The 23,534-nt window shown below is 41.6% G+C and overlaps 1 protein-coding gene across 5 annotated transcripts in view; it reads right to left on the bottom strand.

Moving 5' to 3' along the window:
- The window catches only part of C10H12orf42 (chromosome 10 C12orf42 homolog), a 157,876-nt gene that overhangs the window by 13,855 nt on the left and 120,487 nt on the right, over positions 1-23,534 (bottom strand). The window contains exon 1 of one of the 5 annotated variants that reach the window (XM_021174794.1): positions 10,371-10,570. The exons of the other annotated variants lie outside the window; for them this stretch is intronic. Coding sequence (XP_021030453.1) covers positions 10,371-10,419 — 49 coding nt within the window. The 5' untranslated portion in view covers positions 10,420-10,570. Of the gene's footprint in view, positions 1-10,370; positions 10,571-23,534 lie in introns of those variants that run through there. 5 annotated transcript variants of the gene reach the window in all.

Below are 23,534 nucleotides of genomic sequence, written 5' to 3'. Positions count from 1 at the left end.
GACACAAGGCACTGTTACTCTGTTCAAGAATTAAGATGATTGCTATAGTAGTCCCTACACACACCCCCAAATCTGTGAGTTTCCAAATGAGGTTACTTTTAAAATTATACTTTTTTAAAAATTTAATTACAAACATGTTTCCATGTTGGGAAATTATGCTATCATTTTACATATCAAAAGTAATGGTGTGGAAATTATTTACCAAATAAAGTGCTTGCTGTGGGTATTGGTTTGGCCCCCACAGATGCATGTGTTTGAATACTTGGCCCACGGGGAGTGATACTATTAGGTTTGTCCTTGTTGGAATAGGCGTGGCCTCATTGGAGAAAGTGTGTCACTGTGGGGGTGGGCTTTGCCAGTCTTCTCCTATCAGCCTTCCAATCAATATATAGTACTCTCAGCTCCTCCTGGGCCATTTCTGCCTACATGTTGTCCTACTCCCATCTTGATGATAATAGACTGAACCTCTGAACCTGTAAGCCAGCTCCAATTAAATGTTGTCCTTTATAAGAGTTGCCTTGATCATGGAGTCTGTTCACAGCAATAAAACCCTAACTAAGATACTATGCAAGCACGAAGACCTGAATTTATACCCCTAGCACCCATGTAAAACAGGCTTGGTATACCTACAAGTCAAGCACTGAGGGGAGAGACATGTGAATGCAGGGGGCTCACTGACCAGCAGGGACAGTATAGCAGAAACAGTGAGCTCCAGGTTCAGTGCCTGAAAACATATAGTGGAGACATAATTAAGGCAAACACCCCAACATCAGCCTCTGGCCACCTCATGTTCCATCTTGGGTGAGTTCACCACTATGGGGATACACACACACATACACACACACACACACACACACACACACACACATGCACACACACACACACACACTAAAAATGGTGATTTCATCTATCATGACTTACAAAAATAAATACTGCCAGACTCACTATATTCTGTTACATGGAAATCCACAATTTGTTCACTCATTCTCTTACGAGTGTTATGAGCATAGAAATGGAGTCTAGTTTTACTTTGATAAATTTTTGATAACTGCTCTAACAATATTATAAGCAAGATCACTATGAAAATGCTTCTATGGGTTCTCCACATCTCGAAGAGTGAGATAGCCAAGTTGCAAATGGGCAAGCTTACCCCTCACCTTCTTACAGAGCACCTACTACATCGAAAATGGTTCATCAACTTACATTCCTACCACGAGTCTACTCAGCTTCCTGCTGCTCCACATTCTGCCACACTTGCAGTAGCTTATAGTTGATATTTATTTATTTATTTATTTATTTATTTATTTATTTATTTATTGCCATTTTAGTGAATGTTAGATGGTGTTTGCCCTGTGGTTTTACCTTTGTATCTTCCTAGTGAAGAACAAACACAGTCATCCCTCCTCCTACTAAATCTTGCACCAGCATGGTCTGCACGGGTATACCTATGGGCTGACTTCTGATCTCTCCTCTCTCTCCTGCTCTGTGGAGAGCTAGCTGGAGCAGAGTGGCAGAGCCCAGCAGAACAAAGTGGGGGGGGGTATAGTTAGGAAAGCCAAAGCGTTGACATTCTGCTTCGAAATGAATAACCAGGAGCTGATATCACTTCAGGGATTGAACTCACACAATTCCAATCTGGTCAAGCAGTATTTCTCACACAAAGATGTTCTTGAATGTTTCCTTCATTTTAAGTGATTGACTTACTTCAGCCACAACTGGCTTGATGTACAAAAGGCTGGTGCTGCCTGCCTGTTCCCACTTCAAACAATGCTCAGCCTTCTATGAACTAGTTTACACAGCTCTCATTTTGCACACTTGAACATGTGTAATGTCACAGTGTCACAACCAGTCTTGTAAATCACAAAACAAACTATCCTGGAAAATGGAGAGATTTATAAACATTTAAAACCACAGCATTTAATGGTTCAGAAAAACCAAATCTCCATGCATTTACTCTATAAGAAAAGCATGAGGTGCCTTCCACTTAAGTTACAGAATTCATCTGAAATGGTTCTTAGTTGGTTTCATGAATAAATGATTCTGATGAATAAAAGTGAGAGGGAAGATGAGAGGGAAGCCATCACAAGGAGCCAGAATCAATTAGAAGAGGAATTCAGGCTACCTCCAACCTCAGCCTTTGTTTATGGTATCACCAGAGACCTGTGTAGATATTATTTTGAAATTTAGAGCTTCAACTTGTATGAACATGAATCCACATGCTGAGATCTCGCATGCCTCCCTGAAATGGCAAAAAAGAACTCAACTGAGCCTATTCTTGCATTAAAGCAACACACTGTGGAAGGCCTGAATATAAACCATCTATGCTTGATTAATTAGGTTTGTAAGCATTGTTTCAGAACCAAACAATATTTCTAAAGATTTCAATAGTTCAAAGATTGCCCTATGGCCGTCTGGCCAATACATCTTCCAACACATGCAGTTTACAAGCATTTTTCTTCCCAATATGTTGTCTTTGGTTGGTGCGACATTGTTTGAGTGCGGGGCTATTTGGGTCATGGTGGTTTTCTCCTCTGCACAGCAGTGGTGCTGAGCACAGCACTTTGACCATACATCTTCCATGTCATTTCCATCAAAGGCACATGACACTTCCTGGTGACCAATCAGGAGTGGTCCAGCATCCTAACAGAGGGCATATTGGCAAGCCAAGCTTTCTTAATGACAGCCATTGTTCGGGTCCAACAAAAGGGAGGTCCTGAATATTAACATGTGGCCTTGTGTAAGGGTCATCAGTATGGCACATCCATCATATTTCACAGCTGAGAAAGAGAACTTTATATGTTCTGTCCAAACCTACTGTTGTCTAAATAAATGTCGTGGGCTGACAGCTGACACCAACCAGGCAATGGTCTTGAGTGATGACTGCCTCTTTATGTATCTCTTTGCCTCTTTGAAGCAGCAACAGACATTATTGGTGAGAGATAGCATTTGAGGAATATACCTCGGGGACACAGGGGATTTAAATAACCAGTCAATCTAATTAAAATACCTATTTAAGGACATGTAATCATTAGGCCGAATGACATCTGCTTCTGAGAAGCATCCTTTTCTGCACTAAAAAGAGAAAGCACATCCCAGCATCTTGAATAATGAGAAACATCAATGGGTCTGTGTAAAGTCCAAAAACTACCAGTAAGATTTGGACTATGAGTACAATTGGAAGAAGAGAGTCAGGGCCTAACCTCATTGACAGCACTGTCTTTTTTGTTAGATGCTAAACAAAGCAAACCCAAAAGGCAGAGCTGAATGGAGCTCAGTGTTGTCCCAAGCATTTAATACTGCATAACAGAAATGTGAGGTGATGGCTAGTGAGTATTATTGCTTAAAAGTAAAAATGTTTTGCCTCTTAAAAGATCTGGGGTAAAATATACAAGGACCAGAAAGATGAGCGAATAGGAATGGACATCTGAGCTCTCCCTCTAGCTGCACAATCATGGCAGGGAGCAGGGGGCTAGAAGAGAGGCAGGAGAGGACAGTCCCTTTCAGAGAGACCCTTCCCTCCACGGGGGAGGCATCCCTTCCTTCTGGAATGTTCTCCCCAGTCCTTTCCCCTATAACCATCTTAACCCTCTCTGGGTTCTTTTTCCAGTTGGATCCTTGCACTGTGTGTTCTCACAGTTTGCTGGACTTGTTTTATTATAACTCTCAATGTTTAAAAGTGCTTGTTGATAATCTTGTCTTTCACAGTCACACCGTGCCCAAGAAAAGAGAAGCAGAATGTTTATCTTATCACTGCGGATGCTCTAGAAACACTTAGGTATAAATGGCAACTTGCAAAATTAAAATAAGATTCAAGTCTGAGTGGAACATTATCTTTTTTTTTTTTTACTTAAAATATGTTTCTTCTTTTCTCCCTTTCTTTTCCTAGTTTATATTTAGGCAGGGTCTCTATAGATAGCCTCAAATTTTCCATCCTCTTGCCTCAACCTCCCAAGTGCTGGTATTGCAGGTCTATAACCCCCATACTTGACCTGAAAAATGTTTGTGTAAAAAGACAGAAATTCTCAGACATGTGAAGAAACTACTTGGCACTGCAACAATTCGCATTTATTATCTTGCAAATAAGGCATTGAATCCTCACTGGTCCCTGTGCCCTTCTTTCAGAAGAAGGCATTTGATAAAGAACAGGGAGAAGATAACTTTCAGACAGCAACCAAAACACAACACATCAAGGCACTCGCTACACACCTGAGCTCAGTCCCCAGGACCCACATGGTAGAAGGAAAGAACCTACCCCAGCAAGTGGTCTTCTGTAAGGAGAGAGAGAGAGAGAGAGAGAGAGAGAGAGAGATGGGTGAGAAGGAGAAAAGAAGGGAGGGAGGGAGGGAGGAAGGGAGGAAGGGAGGGACAGAGGGATAAAAATCATAAGAAAGTGACAGTTTCTAAGAAGATTAGTTATATATTTTGAGAAAATTTTTGAAAAAGTCTATCTCTGATACTTATGTGTGTGAATATATGGACATAGATATGCACACACATACACACATACACACACACACACACACAGAGAGAGAGAGAGAGAGAGAGAGATCCACTTGTCTTAGCATAGAGCCTTCTCTCTACTCAGAAAATCGTACTGCTAAAACAGAGTTGGCTCTTCAGAGCCAGAAGATGAAGCACCAAACCTTTTGTACAACTCCAGCCTTCTGTTGAGGCTCAAATAATTTTCCTTCTCTCCCAAATGGCTCTCTGGAAAAACTTGACTAAACACATTGTAACCAACGTTTTCATTTGTTAAAGGGGCTGGGGCTGGGGAACAACCAACTAAAGAAAAGAATATTCATCTTTATTATTTTCTGAATCTAACAGAGTGCCTGAGTGTGCTGCACTCTACAAATTCTCTATAAATAGTCACTAAAGAAACACATGAACATAGCCATGCTAAGAGTTCAAATCATTACCTTAACACCTTATTAAATGACACTATGATCATTTCTTTTTCCAGTCTCCCCCTCCAGGATCTGCAATCCCACAATTCTAAAGGTCTGAAACAGAAGCCTTCTTCTTGTTCTTAGATCTTTCTCTTTCTAGCTACAAGGAAGACAAGTCTCCAAGACCATTTCCCACTCTTTGGTGATAGTTAATAGGTCCAGGTTTGTGAAACTGAGTCACACTTGACCGATCAGATTCCTTCAGTGGGCTTCTGGTCTTAAGGCCTCAAAGGCCACATTTTAGGCCTTCATAAAGGTAGATGCCAGAAGTATGCTCAGGGAGCTATTGGCATTCAGATTTTAGGACTATATACAAGTGATTTCATTGAGAAAAATTACGGCATGTAATAAGAACAGGAGGTGAAAACAGATTCTTATGGGCTCAAAAGCCTCTGGATCACATCTTCCCCAAGGCCCACCTTACCCCAGATTCCATGTATTTTAGATGTATGCTTCACCTCTCTCTATTACTAATGTCGTTCAAATCAAAGTAGTTCTAATAAAGATAGGCTTTGTTCCTGCATTTGATCTGCCACAACTGTATTTGTGAGCTTAGCATCACTTCCACAAACGTCTCTTTGTGAAACACCATCTGTCTCATCTGTGTGCCTGCATGGATGGAGTGCCGTGACACATACTTAATGCACTGGAAAGACTTTCCATCCTCAAAAATGTGGCTCAGTGCTTCACAACTTTTAGCTGAATTCATAAAGAATAATAGTGGCAAGGCACCAGGTCGAAGAGAGTATGTGATCACCTGTTTGCTGTGGATTTGCAAAATTGTGCTCAGCTCCATTCTACCTGCCCCGTTCTACAGATGGGGAAGAAACAGGCTTGAAGAAATGAAGCTACTTCTATAAGGTTGCCCAACCTTCTAGGCTCAGCATAAAATATCCAAAATATTGTCTCACAGTCCATGGCTCATATTCAATTAATGCCCCAAGACCCCCTGAAATTGTGACCCGTTTCTATCCCACCCTTCCCCTGTAGCTGAACCCTATACTTCCCTGCTGCTCATTTAGAGCAGCCCCAAGCCTCTCTGCCTGTCTCTCATCAGAAAAGAAGACAGAAATAGTTATTCTGTTCATCCAGAAAAGAGGAAATTAATGGCTGATTAGATGCCTGTTCAACACAATGAGAATAAAAACCAGTCTTCATGGTGAATTATTGAATTAGGGGGCAACTTTCAGTGCCACTATGTCTACACAAAGCCAAACACCCCATAGACTCAGCCAAAAAAAAAAAAAATACAGTTTAGCAACAGAAAAAAAAAAGTGAAGTCAGTTGATCAGACAAAAGATGAAACAGACATCAAGACAGCAGTGAGATTATAGCCCAAACAGCACAATGACAATTCCTGATGCTCATATATAGAAAACAGAAACCCAATGGAATATACAAAAACAAAACAACACACAAACAAACAAACAGATCCATTAACTTGTGTGGAGGTGTGTGTTTCCACGGATTTTATTTATTTTTCAAATCCCAAGTTTCAGATCAAAATCAAGAAAGACAAAGACAGTGTCCAAAGGTACTGAGATACACCCAGCCCAGGATATTAAAAAGACACCTTTCTTTCAATAAGTCTGGCACATAACATATGATCATTCAACCTGCCTTAGATTCATATTTAGTGAGTTAAATATTACCCTCATTTTCTATGACACACAAAAGGCTATCAAGATGCATTTTTATCTATAAAAATTCTAAAAACTCATTTGGTGTCCACACTGATAGCAAAAACTAGAAAAATATCTGACTATATGTGACTATTGGGTATAATTTGAGACCTAAGTATGTGAACCGAGTTTTTTTAGACAGTGGCATTTTAATATCCTGTATCATCTCTTTCTTTGATCTGTGTTTCAGCTATGAGCAATAATGTTAGGTCTAAACATTAAAGTGGGCTATGAATCTATAGTTAGTTGTCATGTGGTCCCAGCTGACTAGATGAGATGCTGACTTACAAGTCATTTCAACTCCATTAAGAATAAGATAAAATTTACAAAAATTGCAAGTTTTAATAACTCATTAATTTAATTCACCCCCACAAGTCTACAAGCACTGGACTTAGGAGGCCGACAAAGGAAATAGTCAGGACCAACTGGAAAGAACCATTTTGTGAACTGAGTCCAAAGCTCCCAAGAGTAAATCCACAGCTGTCACTGGTTGGTGCTACCCTAAATACTGCTGAGCCATATGGAGCAGTGCTGAGGACTGCCTATTTTAAAATGCTCTCTTCATATTCTATTCTTTTCCGTATGTCTAGTCCTCACTTCAGAGTTACTATTCATTTCTATAAAAATAAGATCTTTGTCTTACAAGCAGTCTTCTCCCAAGCCCTCTCTTCACTACTATAGCCACAAATTGCCCCAGTCATTCTAAGACCAAATGACTGCAGTAAGAAAACCAGAGAACTATGGGAAGAAAAAAAGAGCCATATAAGATGACCTGTGAGCTATGCAGCTCCCATTTCTTGGCTTCTTCCAAATGATCTAATCAATGTAGGCAATAACAAACCTAACACGGGTATCAAATTGTCTCAAAATAAGCCAAATGTTTACAGGAAGTGTTCTGAAAAGCCTGAAGGACATAATCTGGTTAACCAAAAATTAACCAAAGTGTGCTTTCTGGAAAAGGGGGCTCCCCGTAGCTCAGGGTTGACTTAGAGCAATTATTCAAACAAAACGTTGGCGGCTGTGTTGGCGACAAAGTCATGTTTGCATAAAAGTAGAAGGAGGGACAAATATGCATGAAAATTAAATTTGGGCCTCTAGAACTACCCTTTGGGGGCCATAGAAGAGCTGATTACATGTTCACAGCTGGAATTGGTGTTGGCAGAGAAGGCCTTATTCATGGGCAGAGGGAGGGACTCCGTTTTTTTGAGTGACATCATGGTTGCAAGGCAAGGGTGACAGCATAAAAAGCATCTAATGCTGACAGCCAAAGCTGGAGCTCCCAGCCCCACACTGCTTGGATGAGGTGACTGACTGGTATTTTCACCACTGAGAAACCAGTGCTGCTTACAGTCTATTAAGGGCTCCTTCCCACATCACTCATCACAATTCCAGCGCACACGATGCATTAAGCAACATTTCCACTTAGAAGACAGCAGATCAGAGTCAAGAAGTAAGGCTTGCAAAAGCAAAGTTGAAGACAGAAGCTATGGCTCAGTGGTAGAGCACTGGCTTTGCATACACAAAACTGCAGCTTCAATCCTCAGCACTTCGAACACACACACACATACACACACACACACACACACTCTCACACACTCACAATCACAGCATACTGTCTCATACTCATATACTCTTTCTCTCTCTCTCTCTCTCTCTCTCCCTCTCTCTCTCACACACACACACACACACACACAACTGAAGGCCATAATAAGAGGCTGAACTGTCTTAGGACCAAAGCATTTGTGGACTTCAATACCAGGAACTGGGCATTTGACACATGTTCTAGATGTCTGGTGGCAGATCACATGCAGTGTAGCATTACCTTCAGACAACATGTTCCCCATCCTTAACCTGAGCTGGACCTATCGTTTGTTTTGCCCACTAGGATATGACAAAAATGATAAGTGCTTTCTACAGCGATGCAGACAAAAGAAAAGATGGGCAAACATTAGCTCAGTGAGCAGACAACTGTGCCCTATGGCTAGAAACAACACATTACACTGAGTAATGATAATAGCCAAAATCATAGAGCACTTTGATGTGCTAGGAAATATCAAAGCATTGTACTAGTACTCGCTACTCTAGTTTCTCAAACAGTCTGGGGATGTGCTGCTGCTAACAATGATGATGGTGATGATGGTGATGATGGTGATGATGGTGATGATGATGATGACTCTTCTCCCTTCCTCCTCCTCTTTTCTCTTCTTCCTTCTCTCCCTCCTCCTCCTCCTCTTCTTCTCTTTCCTCTCTCTCCATTCTTCCACCTACCCTACTTCCTCTTTCTCAGCAGTTAGAAATTTGGTCCAATGTCCCACAGATACTAGTTGACAAAATTTATATTCAAACCCAATGCTATTTGGATTCAGAGCCCATATTCTTCCTCTAGGATACAAGGTGTCTTTAAAAGCACTAGAAATAGCCTGGTGGGATTCACACTGTGTATTCAGTGGGAGCCAGGACTTCTGCAACTGTCTCACAGCTGGATCAGTTGTCCACTTATTTGCTCCGTAGTCTCTTCTCCACTGCACCATCCAAAATTGAATCAAATTCTATCGTCTTTCCCAAAAGTTGAATCAAGTCCTATCATCTCCTCATTCCGTCATCAGTCCCTTTTCACGGACATCCCTTGTCCTTATAGGAAGACAATCAAAACATTCTTTGTCATTTGTTGTGTGTGTGAGTGCACACGCACATGCATACACACAGGTATGCTGTAGGGTGCACATGTAACTGCCAGAGGACATCTCCCAGAAGCTGGCTCGCTTTCCCAGTGAGAGTCGGAATCCGTGTTACTAGGCTTTTCAGCAAGCATCCTTACCCACTGAGCCACCTCACCTGCCCTCACAGTTTCTCATGCTGTGTACTTCCTGGCTCCCACGACTCTGTTCACTTGCCTTACCACTCACACTTGAGCTGCTAGTTCTGATTCACACTTTCAGCACTCTGCCTTCGTGCCATTATCTCTGCTTAGAATACTATTTTTCAAACCTTGACTTTGGCTCTGCCTCTTTTCTCCCTGGAGCTCTGTGCATGCCTCATCTCCTCAAAGAGGCCTTTCTTGGTCACTTTCTCTAAAATGACACTTCTCAGTCACATTGATGTGTTCTTACCTTAATTTTCTTCACAGGATTTACCATTGAAATCACATGCTTATGTGGTTGGTTTGGTTTGGTTTGGTTTTATTTTGTTTTACTTTTAGTCACTTCTTTCATAATCAAGGGCTCTGATAAGAAGTTTACTCCATACGGGGCTCATTGATATTTCTGTTAGATCACAGATGCCTTTCTGACACAGCAGAAACAAATAAAACTAGAATTAAATCAGAATTTCAGATGAATGGTTTCTATACTTCATGGGCCATGCTTACAGTAAGACATTTGGAAATAAAGTGGGCCCCCTATGTTATATCTGAAACACCTGTTTCAAAAGAATAATGGTATCATTTACCCCCAAGTCATGCCTCACTGTTCTGAGTGTGTCTCTGCCAGTGGGTTAAACTGCAGGCAAAATATGGAGAAAACTTAATTTAAGGATGTAATGTCAATCTGGAGAAAGTAATTCTGTATGAGGAAGGGACATGAGGTGCACAAATATTCAAATAATTAACTGAAAAAGACCCTCTAGCCTCTGTAACCCTAACAACAGAGCTATGAACAGATACTGGACCGAATACAAGCTCCAAAGAACATTTTCAGGAAGCATAGGCTGGCCATGGTGGAGTGGGTTAGCCCTCACTTACCATTTGTAGGCTGAGAGTCATTGTGGATTATCTGCCACACTCCAGGCATTATTACAAATATCACTGGCAAGGAAACAACTGTGGTCCTCGACCTTCACACTACTGTGTCCTGAGAAAGGAGAACGGTAAGAAGCAGGAGGTGCTGTGCCATAGTAGACACAGAGAGCAGGGGAGCAGACACACACTCTGAGCTGTGGCAAAGTAAGATGGCCCAGTGTGAGAAAATAATGCTACTGCTCCTTACAGAACACTCCAGCTTCTCCAGTTCTAGAACATAGAGCCTACACAAAATCCCTAAGGTTCTCAGAGATGCCATGGCTAAAGTTAGGCAGGCATTGATGGAGAAAGCTATGATAACTTGTTTTTCATGGCTTTATGACACTCCTACCATACCTCCATCAGGACCTCATTTGTCCAAGAGGAGAAAAGGAGTTGGGATAATTGAGGAAGCCATCTATTGTTACCTTAAGTTCCTGCCAGACTATTCTAAAACATATCAACAATGTCCAAGCTCACTCCAAAATCTGACCACTGATAAGAAATTAGCTAGCACCTGATTTCAAGATCTATTTATTGGCCAGCTTAAGACTAGGTTACACTGCAATGACAACTGAAATTGTAATAATCAACTAGAGCATGGATTAAATATTATCATTCATGACTCATGATCATCAAGGTACCCATGAACTCTTCATGCTTGCCTGTAGCAAACGGGAAAACAACATACCCATCATAGTTCCTGCTCAGAGATGACTCACTTCTATTCATAAATTCAATAGCTAATGTTTGTCTCACAATCAGTATAATATCAGTGAAACATAGATGGATAATTCTTCCCCTTGAGGAGAACACGTTTTTAAAAATAGCCTTCCATTTCATCCATGACCACAGCCAAGGGACTAAGTATGGACACAGAAGACCTTAGAATGGGCACAAGCTCCTCCACTGCAAGTGAGCTAAGATGAAATTCTGTGTTCTAGCATTACCGCCAATAAACAAGACAACTGTCCACGTGGCCCTATTTAAAGGAAAACCAGTGAGAATGTTCAAGAGAGCTTCTAGAGGGGCTGGAGAGATGGCTCAGTGGTTAAGAGCACTGACTGCTCTTCTGAAGGTACTGAGTTCAAATCCCAGCAACCACATGGTGGCTCACAACCATCCGTAATGATGCCCTCTTCTTGGGTGTCTGAAGACAGCTATAGTGTACTTACATATAATAAATAAGTAAATTTTTGAGAGAGAGAGAGAGAGAGAGAGAGAGAGAGAGAGAGAGAGAGAGAGCTTCTGGAAAAGGTAACACATTATTCCTGGTCTCGCCTTCAAATAGCTTGCTTCAACCTGCAGACTAAGCAGACTAAGAAAAGTAAATTCTAATGCCTGTGGGCCATGCATATAAAACAAATCTCTCTTTCTCTCTCTCTCTCTCTCTCTCTCTCTCTCTCTCTCTCTCTCTCTCACACACACACACACACACACACACACACACACACACCACACACAAAAAAAAACAATACAAAGACAGTAATGTTTAATTACATTTTGAAAATACATTAAAAATATAGAGAACTTTACAATTGACAATGATCCAACCATAACTACTTGATCTGAAAATAGATACACATCTGTTTCTACATCAAATGCATGACTGCTGCATGGCAGGGCTGAGCCAGGCTCTGCTCTCATTGAGCATGTAGAATGGTGGGAAGGCAGCCATTCCCACACATTGTAGAATAGTGAAGACAAAGCAAGCCCATGATCCCAGAGAGTAACGCAGGAGAAGCATGCAAGAGACATCAGTGGCCACAGGGAAACTAATTCCCTCTGCAAAGTAGCTCTAGAAAATATGAGACTGAAGCCCATAGGTCAGTGAGAGAGGAGCCTGGGACCTCCACTCCCTGCACAAACTGTGATACCATGGGGAGACCCTCATCAGATGTTCCTGTCATGGTCTTGAACTTTCAAGCCTCTAGGACTGTTAACATTAAAATAAACCCATATTCTTCGTAAATTACCTGGTTTCAACTAGTTTATCATAAGCATCTGAAAACAGACTGAAACAGTATCAACAGAAATTGGGAGGAGAGAAAACCAGGGGGTACATGAAAATAGAAATTAAAAGCATGCTAATAAAACAGCTCAAACAAAATGAAACCAAAGAACAGTATGGAAGGTACCATGCAAGCTGCTGCCGAGGAAGGAAGCAATCACTAATCATGCCTGGCTGGACTGGGTTCAAATCACAATGGTCAGAGTGGGAAGATATTGCCAAAGGTGAAGTAGTGGCACTTACATCTTGGAGGTAACCAATAGCTGTTTAGTTGGACCCAGGGCATGCTCAATAAAGGGGAATCATGCCTGATCCTACAAACCTAGCCAACTACCAATGGCTGATGAGGTTGTGGACCCTAGAGGAGAATCTACTACTGCCATTTTCCTAAGCTATTATAATTTCCAATTTCACTCTAAATACTGATACTTATTCCCACTAATAAATGTAGCTCTCGTCCCCATCAAAGAAGCCTCTTTTTGCAGAAGATGGAGATCATTACAGAAAGCCACAACTGGTCAAAATACAGAAAATTACTGACTATTGGATGTCCAATATCTATAGCACAACACCTACACCTAAGGCTCAGGGAAATTGGAGGGAAGAGGGGGGACAAAAATTATAAGTGGCAAAGGAATGTGAAATTTTCTCAGTGACTGTGTCTTCTATATGGGACAGCAGCAGCTAAGGTATACCCATAAGATCTCAACAACATGGTTACCTACATAAGTCCATATTAAATAAGACCTGAGCAATGACAACAGCAGTTAACATGCCAGCATGGATGGGGTAATCTCACAAGGCCCCACCCATAGTTGAGGACCTACAGCCATTAATGGCTGCCAAGAGAGGTTACCCAATACCAAGATACATGGATAAAACTTAATGGACTCAGCAGGTTCTATTTATATATATAAATGTATAAACTCAAGCAACAATAGTAATAAAAGAGATAAAACAGCAAAAAGAGGGTTAGAGAGATGGCTCAGAAGTTAAGAACACTGACTGCTCTTCCGAAGGTCCTGAGTTCAAATCCCAGCAACCACATGGTGACTTACAAACATCCATAATGAGATCCGATGCCCTATTCTGATGTGTCTGAAGACAGCTACAGTGTACTTACATATAATAAATAAATAAAATCTTTTTTAAAAAACAGCAAAAAGAAAGCAGTATCAATAATAGAAACAATGTAGGTGATAGATAACAATAGAGATAATACATGCAAGCACCTTGGAGATGGAGGAAGGAAAATTATGGGAAGGGAGAATAGCATACTAAAGTAGAGAGTTAAAGATGATCTACATATATTACATGCAAGCCTGAAACATCATAATGAAAGCAATTATTTTATATAATTAATAAAATGAAAAGAGGAATGTACAAAGACAACATAAATGTCAGACGTGCCATGTTCCTGATCATTTAGAGGCTCAAATGGAGGCCTCTGGTCTTAGCATTTGAATGGCAATGAGCTATTTATTACTCTAATGTAGAGAAACTTTTAATGATGGAGCAGGGGTGTGGGAGAGGGGACAGCAATTGATGGGGGCATCTCAGGGAGTAACTGGAGACCTAGGATGGTGGAGGCTCCAGGGAGTCTATGGGGGTGATCCTAGCTAAGACTCCAACCAGCAGGGAATATGAAGACTGAAGTGGCCACTTCCTATAGCCATTTGGGACTTTCAGAGAAGGGAGGGGGACATCAATCCCCCCACAAAACCTTCAACCCAAAATTTGTACTGCCTACAAGATGTTCAAAGATAAAGATGGGGCAGAGACTGGGGAAATGGCCAGCCAATTACTGACCCAACTTGAAACACATCCCATGTATGATAACCAATCCCTGACACTATTCTGCTATGCTTGCAGATAGGAGCCTAGCAAAACTATCTTCTGAGAGGCTTCATAGACCAGCATATGACCTACAGCCAAACATCAGGCAGTGCTCGGGGAGTCTTGTGGAAGAGTGAAGGATAGAATTGAGTGGGCCAGAGGGATCAAGGACAGCACAGAAAGACCTGCAGAGTCAACTAACCTGGGCCCATGGAGGCTCACAGAAACTGAACCACAAGTCAAAGAGCGGGCAGGGACTGGACCTAGGCATGCCCCACCAACACATATTTATAGCAGATGTGCAGCTTGGTCTTCATGTGGGTCTCCTAACAATTGGAGTGGAGACCGTCTTTGACTGTGTTGCTTGCCACTGAATTCCCTTTCCCAACTGGGTTTACCTAATTGGGTCTCAGAGGGAGAGGATGCACTTAGGTCTACTTCAACTAGATGTCCCACGATGGGGTGTTATGGGGGGAGGGGGGATTTCCCTTCCTTGAGGAGAAGGGAAGGAGGTAATGGGGGACAGGATTTATAAGGGTGGGATTGGAAGGAGAGGAGAGATTGGGGACTGGGGGATAGGGAGAGGGCAGGGATCGATATAAATAAACACCTATTGCTCCCAGGTCTTAAATTTTATTTAAATTTAATGTTACTCTTTAAGTATCTTGAAATTTGAAATTTGAAATTTTCAAAGAAAACTTAATCTCCATGTAAACTTAAATGTTTATCTAAAAAGGGAACCCACTATACTCACATACTAAATAAAACATTAAACATTCATGGTTATCTTAAAAAAGGACTATCAATTAAGAAAGTGCTTGAGCTCAAAGATTCTAATATCTCAATCACAGATGATTTCTGAAAACTCCCAACATCTCACTGGATTGAAATATTTATAAGCAGAAGTACTATTAGTACAAGAAACAAGAACCCAGTCACCCCTACACAGGCAGGGGGTGGGCTGTCTGGATCATAGAACTGATTCCTAAGAACATCAGACAAGAGAGCTAAAACCATCCAGTGGAATAAAAGACAGCATTTTCAACAAATGGTGCTGGCACAACTGGCAGTTATCATGTAGAAGAAGTCGAATTGATCCATTCCTATCTCCTTGTACTAAGGTCAAATCTAAGTGGATCAAGAAACTCCACATAAAACCAGAGACACTGAAACTTATAGAGAAGAAAGTGGGGGAAAGCCTCGAAGATATGTGCACACGGGGAAAATTCCTGAATAGAAGAGCAATGGCTTGTGCTGTAAGATCGAGAATCGACAAATGGGACCTCATAAACTTGCAAAGCTTCTGTAAGGCAAAAGACACCGTCAATAAGACAAAAAGGCCACCAACAGATTGGGAAAGGATCTTTACCTATCCTAAATCAGATAGGGGACTAATATCCAATATATATATAAAGAACTCAAGAAGGTGGAGTCTAGAAAATCAAATAACCCCATTAAAAAAATAGGGCTCAGAGTTAAACAAAGAATTCTCACCTGAGAAATACCAAATGGCTGAGAAGCAACTGAAAAAATGTTCAGCATCCTTAATCATCAGGGAAATGCAAATCAAAGCAACCCTGAGATTCCACCTCACACCAGTCAGAATGGCTAAGATCAAAAATTCAGGTGACAACAGATGCTGTCGAGGATGTGGAGAAAGAGGAACACTCCTCCATTGTTGGTGGGATTGCAAGCTTGTTCAACCACTCTGGAAATCAGTCTGGCGGTTCCTCAGAAAATTGGACATAGTACTACCGGAGGATCCAGCAATACCTCTCCTGGGCATATATCCAGAAGATGTCCCAACCGGTAAGAAGGACACATGCTCCACTATGTTCATAGCAGCCTTATTTATAGTAGCCAGATGTCCCTCAACAGAGGAATGGGTACAGAAAATGTGGTACATTTACACAATGGAGTACTACTCAGCTATTAAAAAGAATGAATTTATGAAATTCCTAGGCAAATGGATGGACCTGGAGGGCATCATCCTGAGTGAGGTAACCCAATCACAAAAGAACTCACAAGATATGTACTCACTGATAAGTGGATATTAGCCCAGAAACTTAGAATACCCAAGATACAAGATACAATTTGCAAAACACATGAAACTCAAGAAGAACAAAGACAAAAGTGTGGACACTTTGCCCCTTCTTAGAATTGGGAACAAAACACCCATGGAAGGAGTTACAGAGACAAAGTTCAGAGCTAAGATGAAAGGATGGACCATCTAGAGACTGCCATACCAGGGAATCCATCCCATAATCAGCCTCCAAACGCTGACACCATTGCANACACTAGCAAGATTTTGCTGAAAGGNCCCTGATATAGCTGTCTCTTGTGAGNTTATGCCAGGGCCTAGCAAACACAGAAGTGGATGCTCACAGTCAGCTATTGGATGGATCACAGGGCCCCCAATGGAGGAGCTAGAGAAAATACCCAAGGAGCTAAAGGGGTCTGCAACCCTATAGGTGGAACAACAATATGAACTAACCAGTACCCCCTGGAGCTCGTGTCTCTAGCTGTATATGAATCAGAACATGGCCTAGTCAACTATCACTGGGAAGAGAGGCCCATTGGTCTTGCAAACTTTATATGCCCCAGTACAGGGGAACACCAGGGCCAAGAAGTGGGAGTGGATGGGTAGGGGAGTAGGGAGGAGGGTCTGGGGGACTTTTGAGATAGCATTGGAAATGTAAATGAAGAAAATACCTAATTTAAAAAAAAAAAAAAGAACATCAGAAGTCAGGATGATAAAATCCCTGTTGCAAACAGTTCCTTGTCAGTGAACTTTAGAGTGACTTTGAAAACGGGAGTATGGAACCACTCAGGGCAACTGCTGATCTAGCATTTTAGGAATCTTCAAAAGCAGAGTCTTGTGGCAATCCTACACTCCCTGGACCCTTGGTGTGCCGAAGCAGGGGTTCAAGTTCACCTGGGTTTACAGTCAGGATCAGCCTGTGCAACTCAGAGAAACTCTGTCTCAAATAAAAACATAAAGACGGACTAGGGATGTAGTTCAGTTGGTAAAATGTTTGCCTAGTGTGCATGAATTCCCAGGTCCAGTCTCCAAAACAGAAAAAGACAAAGAAGAAAAGGGAAATCTTTGAGAGACTACACAAGCTCCAAAGGCATGGGAGTCTCTACCTTGTTGCCCTATGATTTCCTAACTAGGACTCACATGCATCAGAAAACGTGCATAAGACTCTAATGGTACAATCTGTCTACCTTGTGTGCTATTGCATCTTCAGCAAAGCCTGTACCTGCAAGGCAGAGCTGTGGATTCAACTGTGCCTACCCTCACAAACCTGTTGAACTGTCAACAGCCTATTGCCAGAACTGTGTGTGGACTTACTTGTACAATGCCCTTGCAGATATAATTGGGGTGTAAGTTATTTACACTCTACAAACCAAATCCACCCACTTATATCCTGAAAAACCCAAAATAGATACAACTAGGATTTTAACTTTGGCTGATAAATTTGCGGAGTCTGATTGCTGACAGGATGCCCTTACTGTCCTGAGAGTCAAACAAGTATTCAGAAAAACACTCTATCCAAAAGGCTGGTGCACAGAGAGGCATTGCGTGAGATGGGGGGGGGGGGCAATGAACACATACAACACCAATTATGGATTACAATCTCATGGCGTGATAAAGGAAAACTATATGTAGTGTGAAATCAGAGTGATAGACAAAAGCCCACGACAATCTGAGCAGGCTCCCTGTCTCTTCACTACAATTTCGAATGTCACCATGTTTCTTCAGAGGGGGAAACCATACGCTCCCATGATCGCAGTGATGCAGGGTTGAAATCAGATGAAGCTGGTGTGGCCTGCTTTCTGAGCACAAAGATAAAATGCATTAAGTCCACACAGAGTGTCTGTCACATTGCAGAAGATGCCCTATGTCAGTCAGTATATCCCCAGAAGGCAATACCAATGCATTAGTTCACATAACAAGGAACACACACTATACGGGGTGGAGAGATGGCTCAGCATTTAGGAGTGCTGGTTGCTCTTCCACAGAACCTTGTTTCAAGTCCTAGCACCCCACGACAGCTCACAACTGTCTGTAGTTCCTGCCCCTGAGGATCTGACACCCTTGGACAAATATGTAGGCAAAACATCTATGTATAGAGAACAATACTAAATACATTTTTAAAAAGTTCATTCCATCAAAAACACAGCTTCGTTTCCAAACATCAAAGTTAGAGTAGATATCCCGAAAGTCAAAAATCAACTCTGGAAACAGGAAAGAAAGAATGCAAATAATCCCCCTTCATCATAAATTTGTCTTATTAGCTAAAAATGAATTTTCAGAGATAGTAGTCCAAAATGTAAAAGGCCTAACTAAACTCAGGCACAGAACTCTCCCACTGCAGATCCCAAATGAGCACAGGAACTGTGGAGTACTGTGCTCTGGGTCCAGGAGGCAGCCTCTGTAAGGCCTGCCCTGGGGACCAATTTCCATTGTATAGACTCAGAATGCTGTGGAATATTTACTGTGAGTCCGGCCACCTGCCAGCAGGGTGAGTACCTGCCTGCACTGTCACCTCAATGCCTAACTTCAAGTGCTGCCTCTTAATTAAAATTCAAGTTGCTGAGTGTGAATGACTTCAGCTTGATGGACAACCTGAATCCTCAATGCCTAGAAATGTCCAGGTCACCTCTGATGGAAAGCTTTGCCCACCCTTTCAGTCTGCTCTTTCCCAACAATGTAAAAAAAAAAAATAGAATAAAAGATCCAAAAAGTCCTCAGCCTCTAACCATACAGTGTTCATATCCCTTTCTGCTTCTCTGCATCAGACCCGAGGATGAAGGAAAAATAAATAAAGAATTCCCAGGAGCCCTCTGTAGGAGCTTTGAGGGTCCTGAATCGAACCCAGTGCTTATCTTAACTTGCCTATGTGAGATTTACAAGCAAGAGGAGAACGAACAGGGAGTAATTTAAATTTTAATTTAAACCCTCATCTATTTTCTTATCCCTTATCAAACTGCCAGCATTTTGCCTCCTGACAATGAGGAAGTGTCACTGGAGTAGGCCAGACCCTACCCACAACCCAGGAATCTCTCTCATCTAAACCCTTGATCCCTTTAATAAACAAAATACGAAGAGGCAGTCAAAATTACGCCGTGCCTTTATAAAAGAAGGCAGGGAAATCCTCAGAGTACAATCCCCTCCTTGTTATTCTCCAATGCCATGTGACTTGAAGTCATTCTGAAGGATAAAGAGACACGGGCTGCCACTAGGTCCCAGCCATGACTTCCCCAGCGTTCCCAGCCTGGCCCATCTGTTCTCCAAGGACAACATGAATGGCATATGTCAAGAGAGTTGGAGCTATGCAAACTGCCCAAAGAAATCACTCAGCCAACTTCCCTTTGCCTCTACAGCTTCAGAGATTGCTGCCGAGCCAACCACCATATGGCGAATAATTAGTTTTTCGACCCCACTCGAGAAAAATGTCCGCTTCATTGCCAAGCCTTAGCAATATGTGCATTAATGAGTGGTGGGCACTGAATGCCTATGCATTCACAGAGCTGAGAATGCTCTTTACTTTTTGTTTTCCTTTTTCAGCTTCAGGCTCTGACGACTTTTGATTTGGTCTCCTTTGACAAGGTGACAGCATCCAAAACATTTGGGGATAAACCATCTTTTTTTTCTCTTCTTTTCTTTCTTTTCTTTTCTTTTCTTTTCTTTTACTCTTTTCTTTTCTTTTACTTTCTTCTTTTTTCTTTTCCTTTCCTTTCCTTTCTTTTCTTCCTTACTTCCTTCTTCTCTTCCCTCCTTTCCTTTCCTTTCTATGTCTTTCTTATTTACTTTTGACATTCTATAATCCAACCGGACGTGGATTATCATATCTAAGTGTCTTCCTTTTACCTGCCCTTCTAAAAGTGATGAATTCAACCCATATGAAGGCCAGAATCCTTGAGCTAGGCAATGGGATGCTTTCTGCTGTTATGTGTAGGGGGTTAATATGCAATATTGAATTGCAGCATGCTCTGTGACCAAGCAGAATGCACTATTGGCCTCCTTAAATAAACCCTTAACCCCCTCACTGCACCTGAAGACACATAGAATACTTCAAGCATGAATATCAAAGAACCCTGGTAGTTCACCACCCTAAGAGGATTCAGTTGTTACACTGCCTTAAAGATGGTGTCCACAGTGGGTCATGGGCAAAATATGACCATTTTTGAATCACCATCAATTAGTGAAACAGCAACATGTACTTTTTCAAGATCATATATGTCCCTTTCACGGTCTGAGGTAAAAATATGTGTATGTGTGTTTGTATCCATTTTTGATTTGTCTGTCTGTTTGGAGGTACTGGCTGTCCACTCCACCCCCATCTTGATTTTAACTGCTTCTTGAACTTGGCCTTCACAGTCTCTGCATGCAGACATGTGAATCTTGAGAAGAAAAATGAGACAGAATTAAAACGCTCCTGAGGCAGATCTCTGAGCATCCAGCCATCTCTGAGCATCCAGCCATAGGTCAGTGGTTCTCAAACACCTTCAGTTTGCAGAGCATCCTACCAAACAGAAGAAATCTCCACAAGTCCTTCCCCACAATCTGTAGCTGAAAGGAAATGCTCTCCCAGAATAAATCAAAAGAGAGGCGCCAAGGATAAGACAAGAAAATAGGAATTGGGGTCAGACACAATAACTACTCTTTCTTTTCTTATTTTTCTTTTATTCTTTCTTCTTCATTTCCTCCTCTATTTCTAACAGTCAAACGGACATGCCTAGGATCTAAAGCCGCGGGACATAGATCACTTTAGTGTCCAGCACTATCTTCTCGCTACCTAGAGCTCAGTACCCAGCTGACTGACTGTGTTCATTAAGCAAATACTTCAAATAAAACTGAGTCTTGTTGTTTGTTTGTTTGTTTGTTTGTTTGTTTTCTAGATTTGTTGGATAAGCTTACCTGGAAGGAATTGTAAGCTAATATTGAACACAGCACCCAGTGACATCTTGAGTTTTATCTAATTTCTATTATTCCAATATACGGAGTCTGTCTTTCTGCTCTAATACCACTGGGCAGGCATGTTCTATTTATGGTCAAAATGGTCCAATCAAGTGTTCTCCACATGTTTATATCCAAAACACTTGGAGACATTGCACATTACAAATTACACCCCCTCTATATTCCAAGATTCACCATCAATCAAAGTATCTTTCCTCTGCCCTCCCTCTCTCCCCACCTCTCTCTCCATTCCTAACCTTCAGTTTCCTCCTGGTCTCAGAAAGAAGGGGAAGAGAGAAATACTCCCACCTTTGTACTACTTGGTGGGTTAAAAACCAAGTTGTACAAACAGCCCAATGAAATTCATAGTAGGTCACCTCTAAAAAGTGACCATTTTTGAATCATGGTCAGTTAATACATGTTCAAAGTACTATCTGTTTAGTCCCAGGGACCACAAGGAGTTTAGACTTTAAAGGAGTTATTAATAAGCACTGACTTGGAGCTGGACATGATGGCTCCTATCTCTAATGTCAGCACTCCAGAAGCTGAGGATATATACATGTGCGTGCGTGTGTGCATGTGTGTAAGTGTGTGTCTGTGTGTCTGTGTGTCTGTATCACATAGGATATATGTTTGAAATATATGCTTATATATTATAATATATTCACATATAAAAACACAACGTTGGGATCCAAGAGTCCTTGGCTACCCTAATATTTCTTTAATGGGAAATCAGATTCTATTGCTTTTATAGGCATAATATTAAAGATCTATTCATATTTTATGAATATGAGTGAGGGCTTGCATGAATGTCTTTGCATCATGTGCATGCCTGGTCCTTATGGAGGCCAGAAACAGGCACTAGATCCCCTGGAACTGGAGTTACAGATGGTTGTTAGCTGCCATGTGGATGCTGGACGGCAAACCCTGGCCCCTTGACCACTGAGCTATCACTCTGGCCCCCACTACCCTAATGCTTTTGAGAAAAGCCTTTTAAAAAATACACACACACACACACACACACACATATATATATATATATTCAGAAAAATACTTTTTAAAATATCTTTACTTTTACCTCATTAGAAAAAAAAAAGAGCTTAAAGTAGCTTTACATCATGACTAGTAGCTAAGTAGAAATGTTTCTCACTCTGATGCAAAAAGCAAGGGGTTCTCCAGTCCCTGGAATCTGTCACTCCACATCCAACTTGGTTCTTAGTAGAGCCACAGAGGGAAGGATGGGATAACAATGTGGTATGTTTGCTGGTAAAATTGCTCGTGCCAGAAATACTTTTGTGGCCTAGCTAAAACTATCCTTTTATACATTAGAACTAGATTGGGTTGGGCTAATTAGAAATCGCTCAGGGCAGAGTTGCTCCAATCAGCACATAGTCAAGAAATGTATTCAAGGAGAAGCCAAAACGGAAGTGTAAAGTCAACTAGAAACTAAGAAGCAACCACCTGCAAAAGTGATCTTTTCTCTGTGCTACCTAGGTAGGCATCCCTTTCCACCTAGCTGAAGCATATTCCTATGCAACAATTTAGCAAGCCCATCTGGAGGGCTTAGGTCAAGGCTGAGAGTCTGGCCCAAAGCGATAGAAAATCTGGTGGACAGAGGATTTGAATCTGAGATGTGGCTGTCCCCAGAGCTGGGCATACGCTCTCAATTCGATTGTGCCCTGGCACCTCCACGCCTTCCTAATCTGCGCACGCCCTTGTACCTTCATGCCACTCTGAATCACTACTCTCTCTTCTCCATGCTCACTCATTGACCACAGCTAAGTTGTTGCTTTGTTTAAATCTTTCTCTCAGTGGCCCTGTGCAAAGCTCTATTCTGCTTCCCAAACTAAACAAGCTAGTTGGGTGAACAGAAGGTGACAGTCAGGGTCAAGTCTATGAGGGTGCTCCTACCTCTCAGCTGAGAGGTAAGCTGAGGTGTGGGATAAGGTTTCCCTTATCAAATCAGGATTACTGACTGTCCTGAAACTCTCATTCACACAAACAGCATGTTCAAGGTTAAAATATTACCTACATCAGGTCTCCATCTAAAAGCATATATTTTAAATGGAAGGGATACATCTTTAGTCCTTAGGCCTGTGCTACTTGCGGAGTTACTAGAGTAACACAATTTTTTTTTTCTTTGCAATAAAAAGAACTTTAATTCTTGAAGGAGGTAAATCTTCATGGGCAAAGTTGACAACAAACTCGGTATTTTTAATTTGCCATTGGGTAATAACATTTCTCTTTTTTTTATTAGGTATTTATTTCATTTGCATTTCCAATGCTGTCCCAAAAGTCCCCCACACGCTCCCCC

This window comes from Mus caroli, chromosome 10 (genome assembly GCF_900094665.2).
Source record: "Mus caroli chromosome 10, CAROLI_EIJ_v1.1, whole genome shotgun sequence".
NCBI lineage: Eukaryota > Metazoa > Chordata > Mammalia > Rodentia > Muridae > Mus > Mus caroli.
Note: the sequence above shows the minus strand (reverse complement) of the source record. Positions and strands in the feature narration are given on the sequence as shown.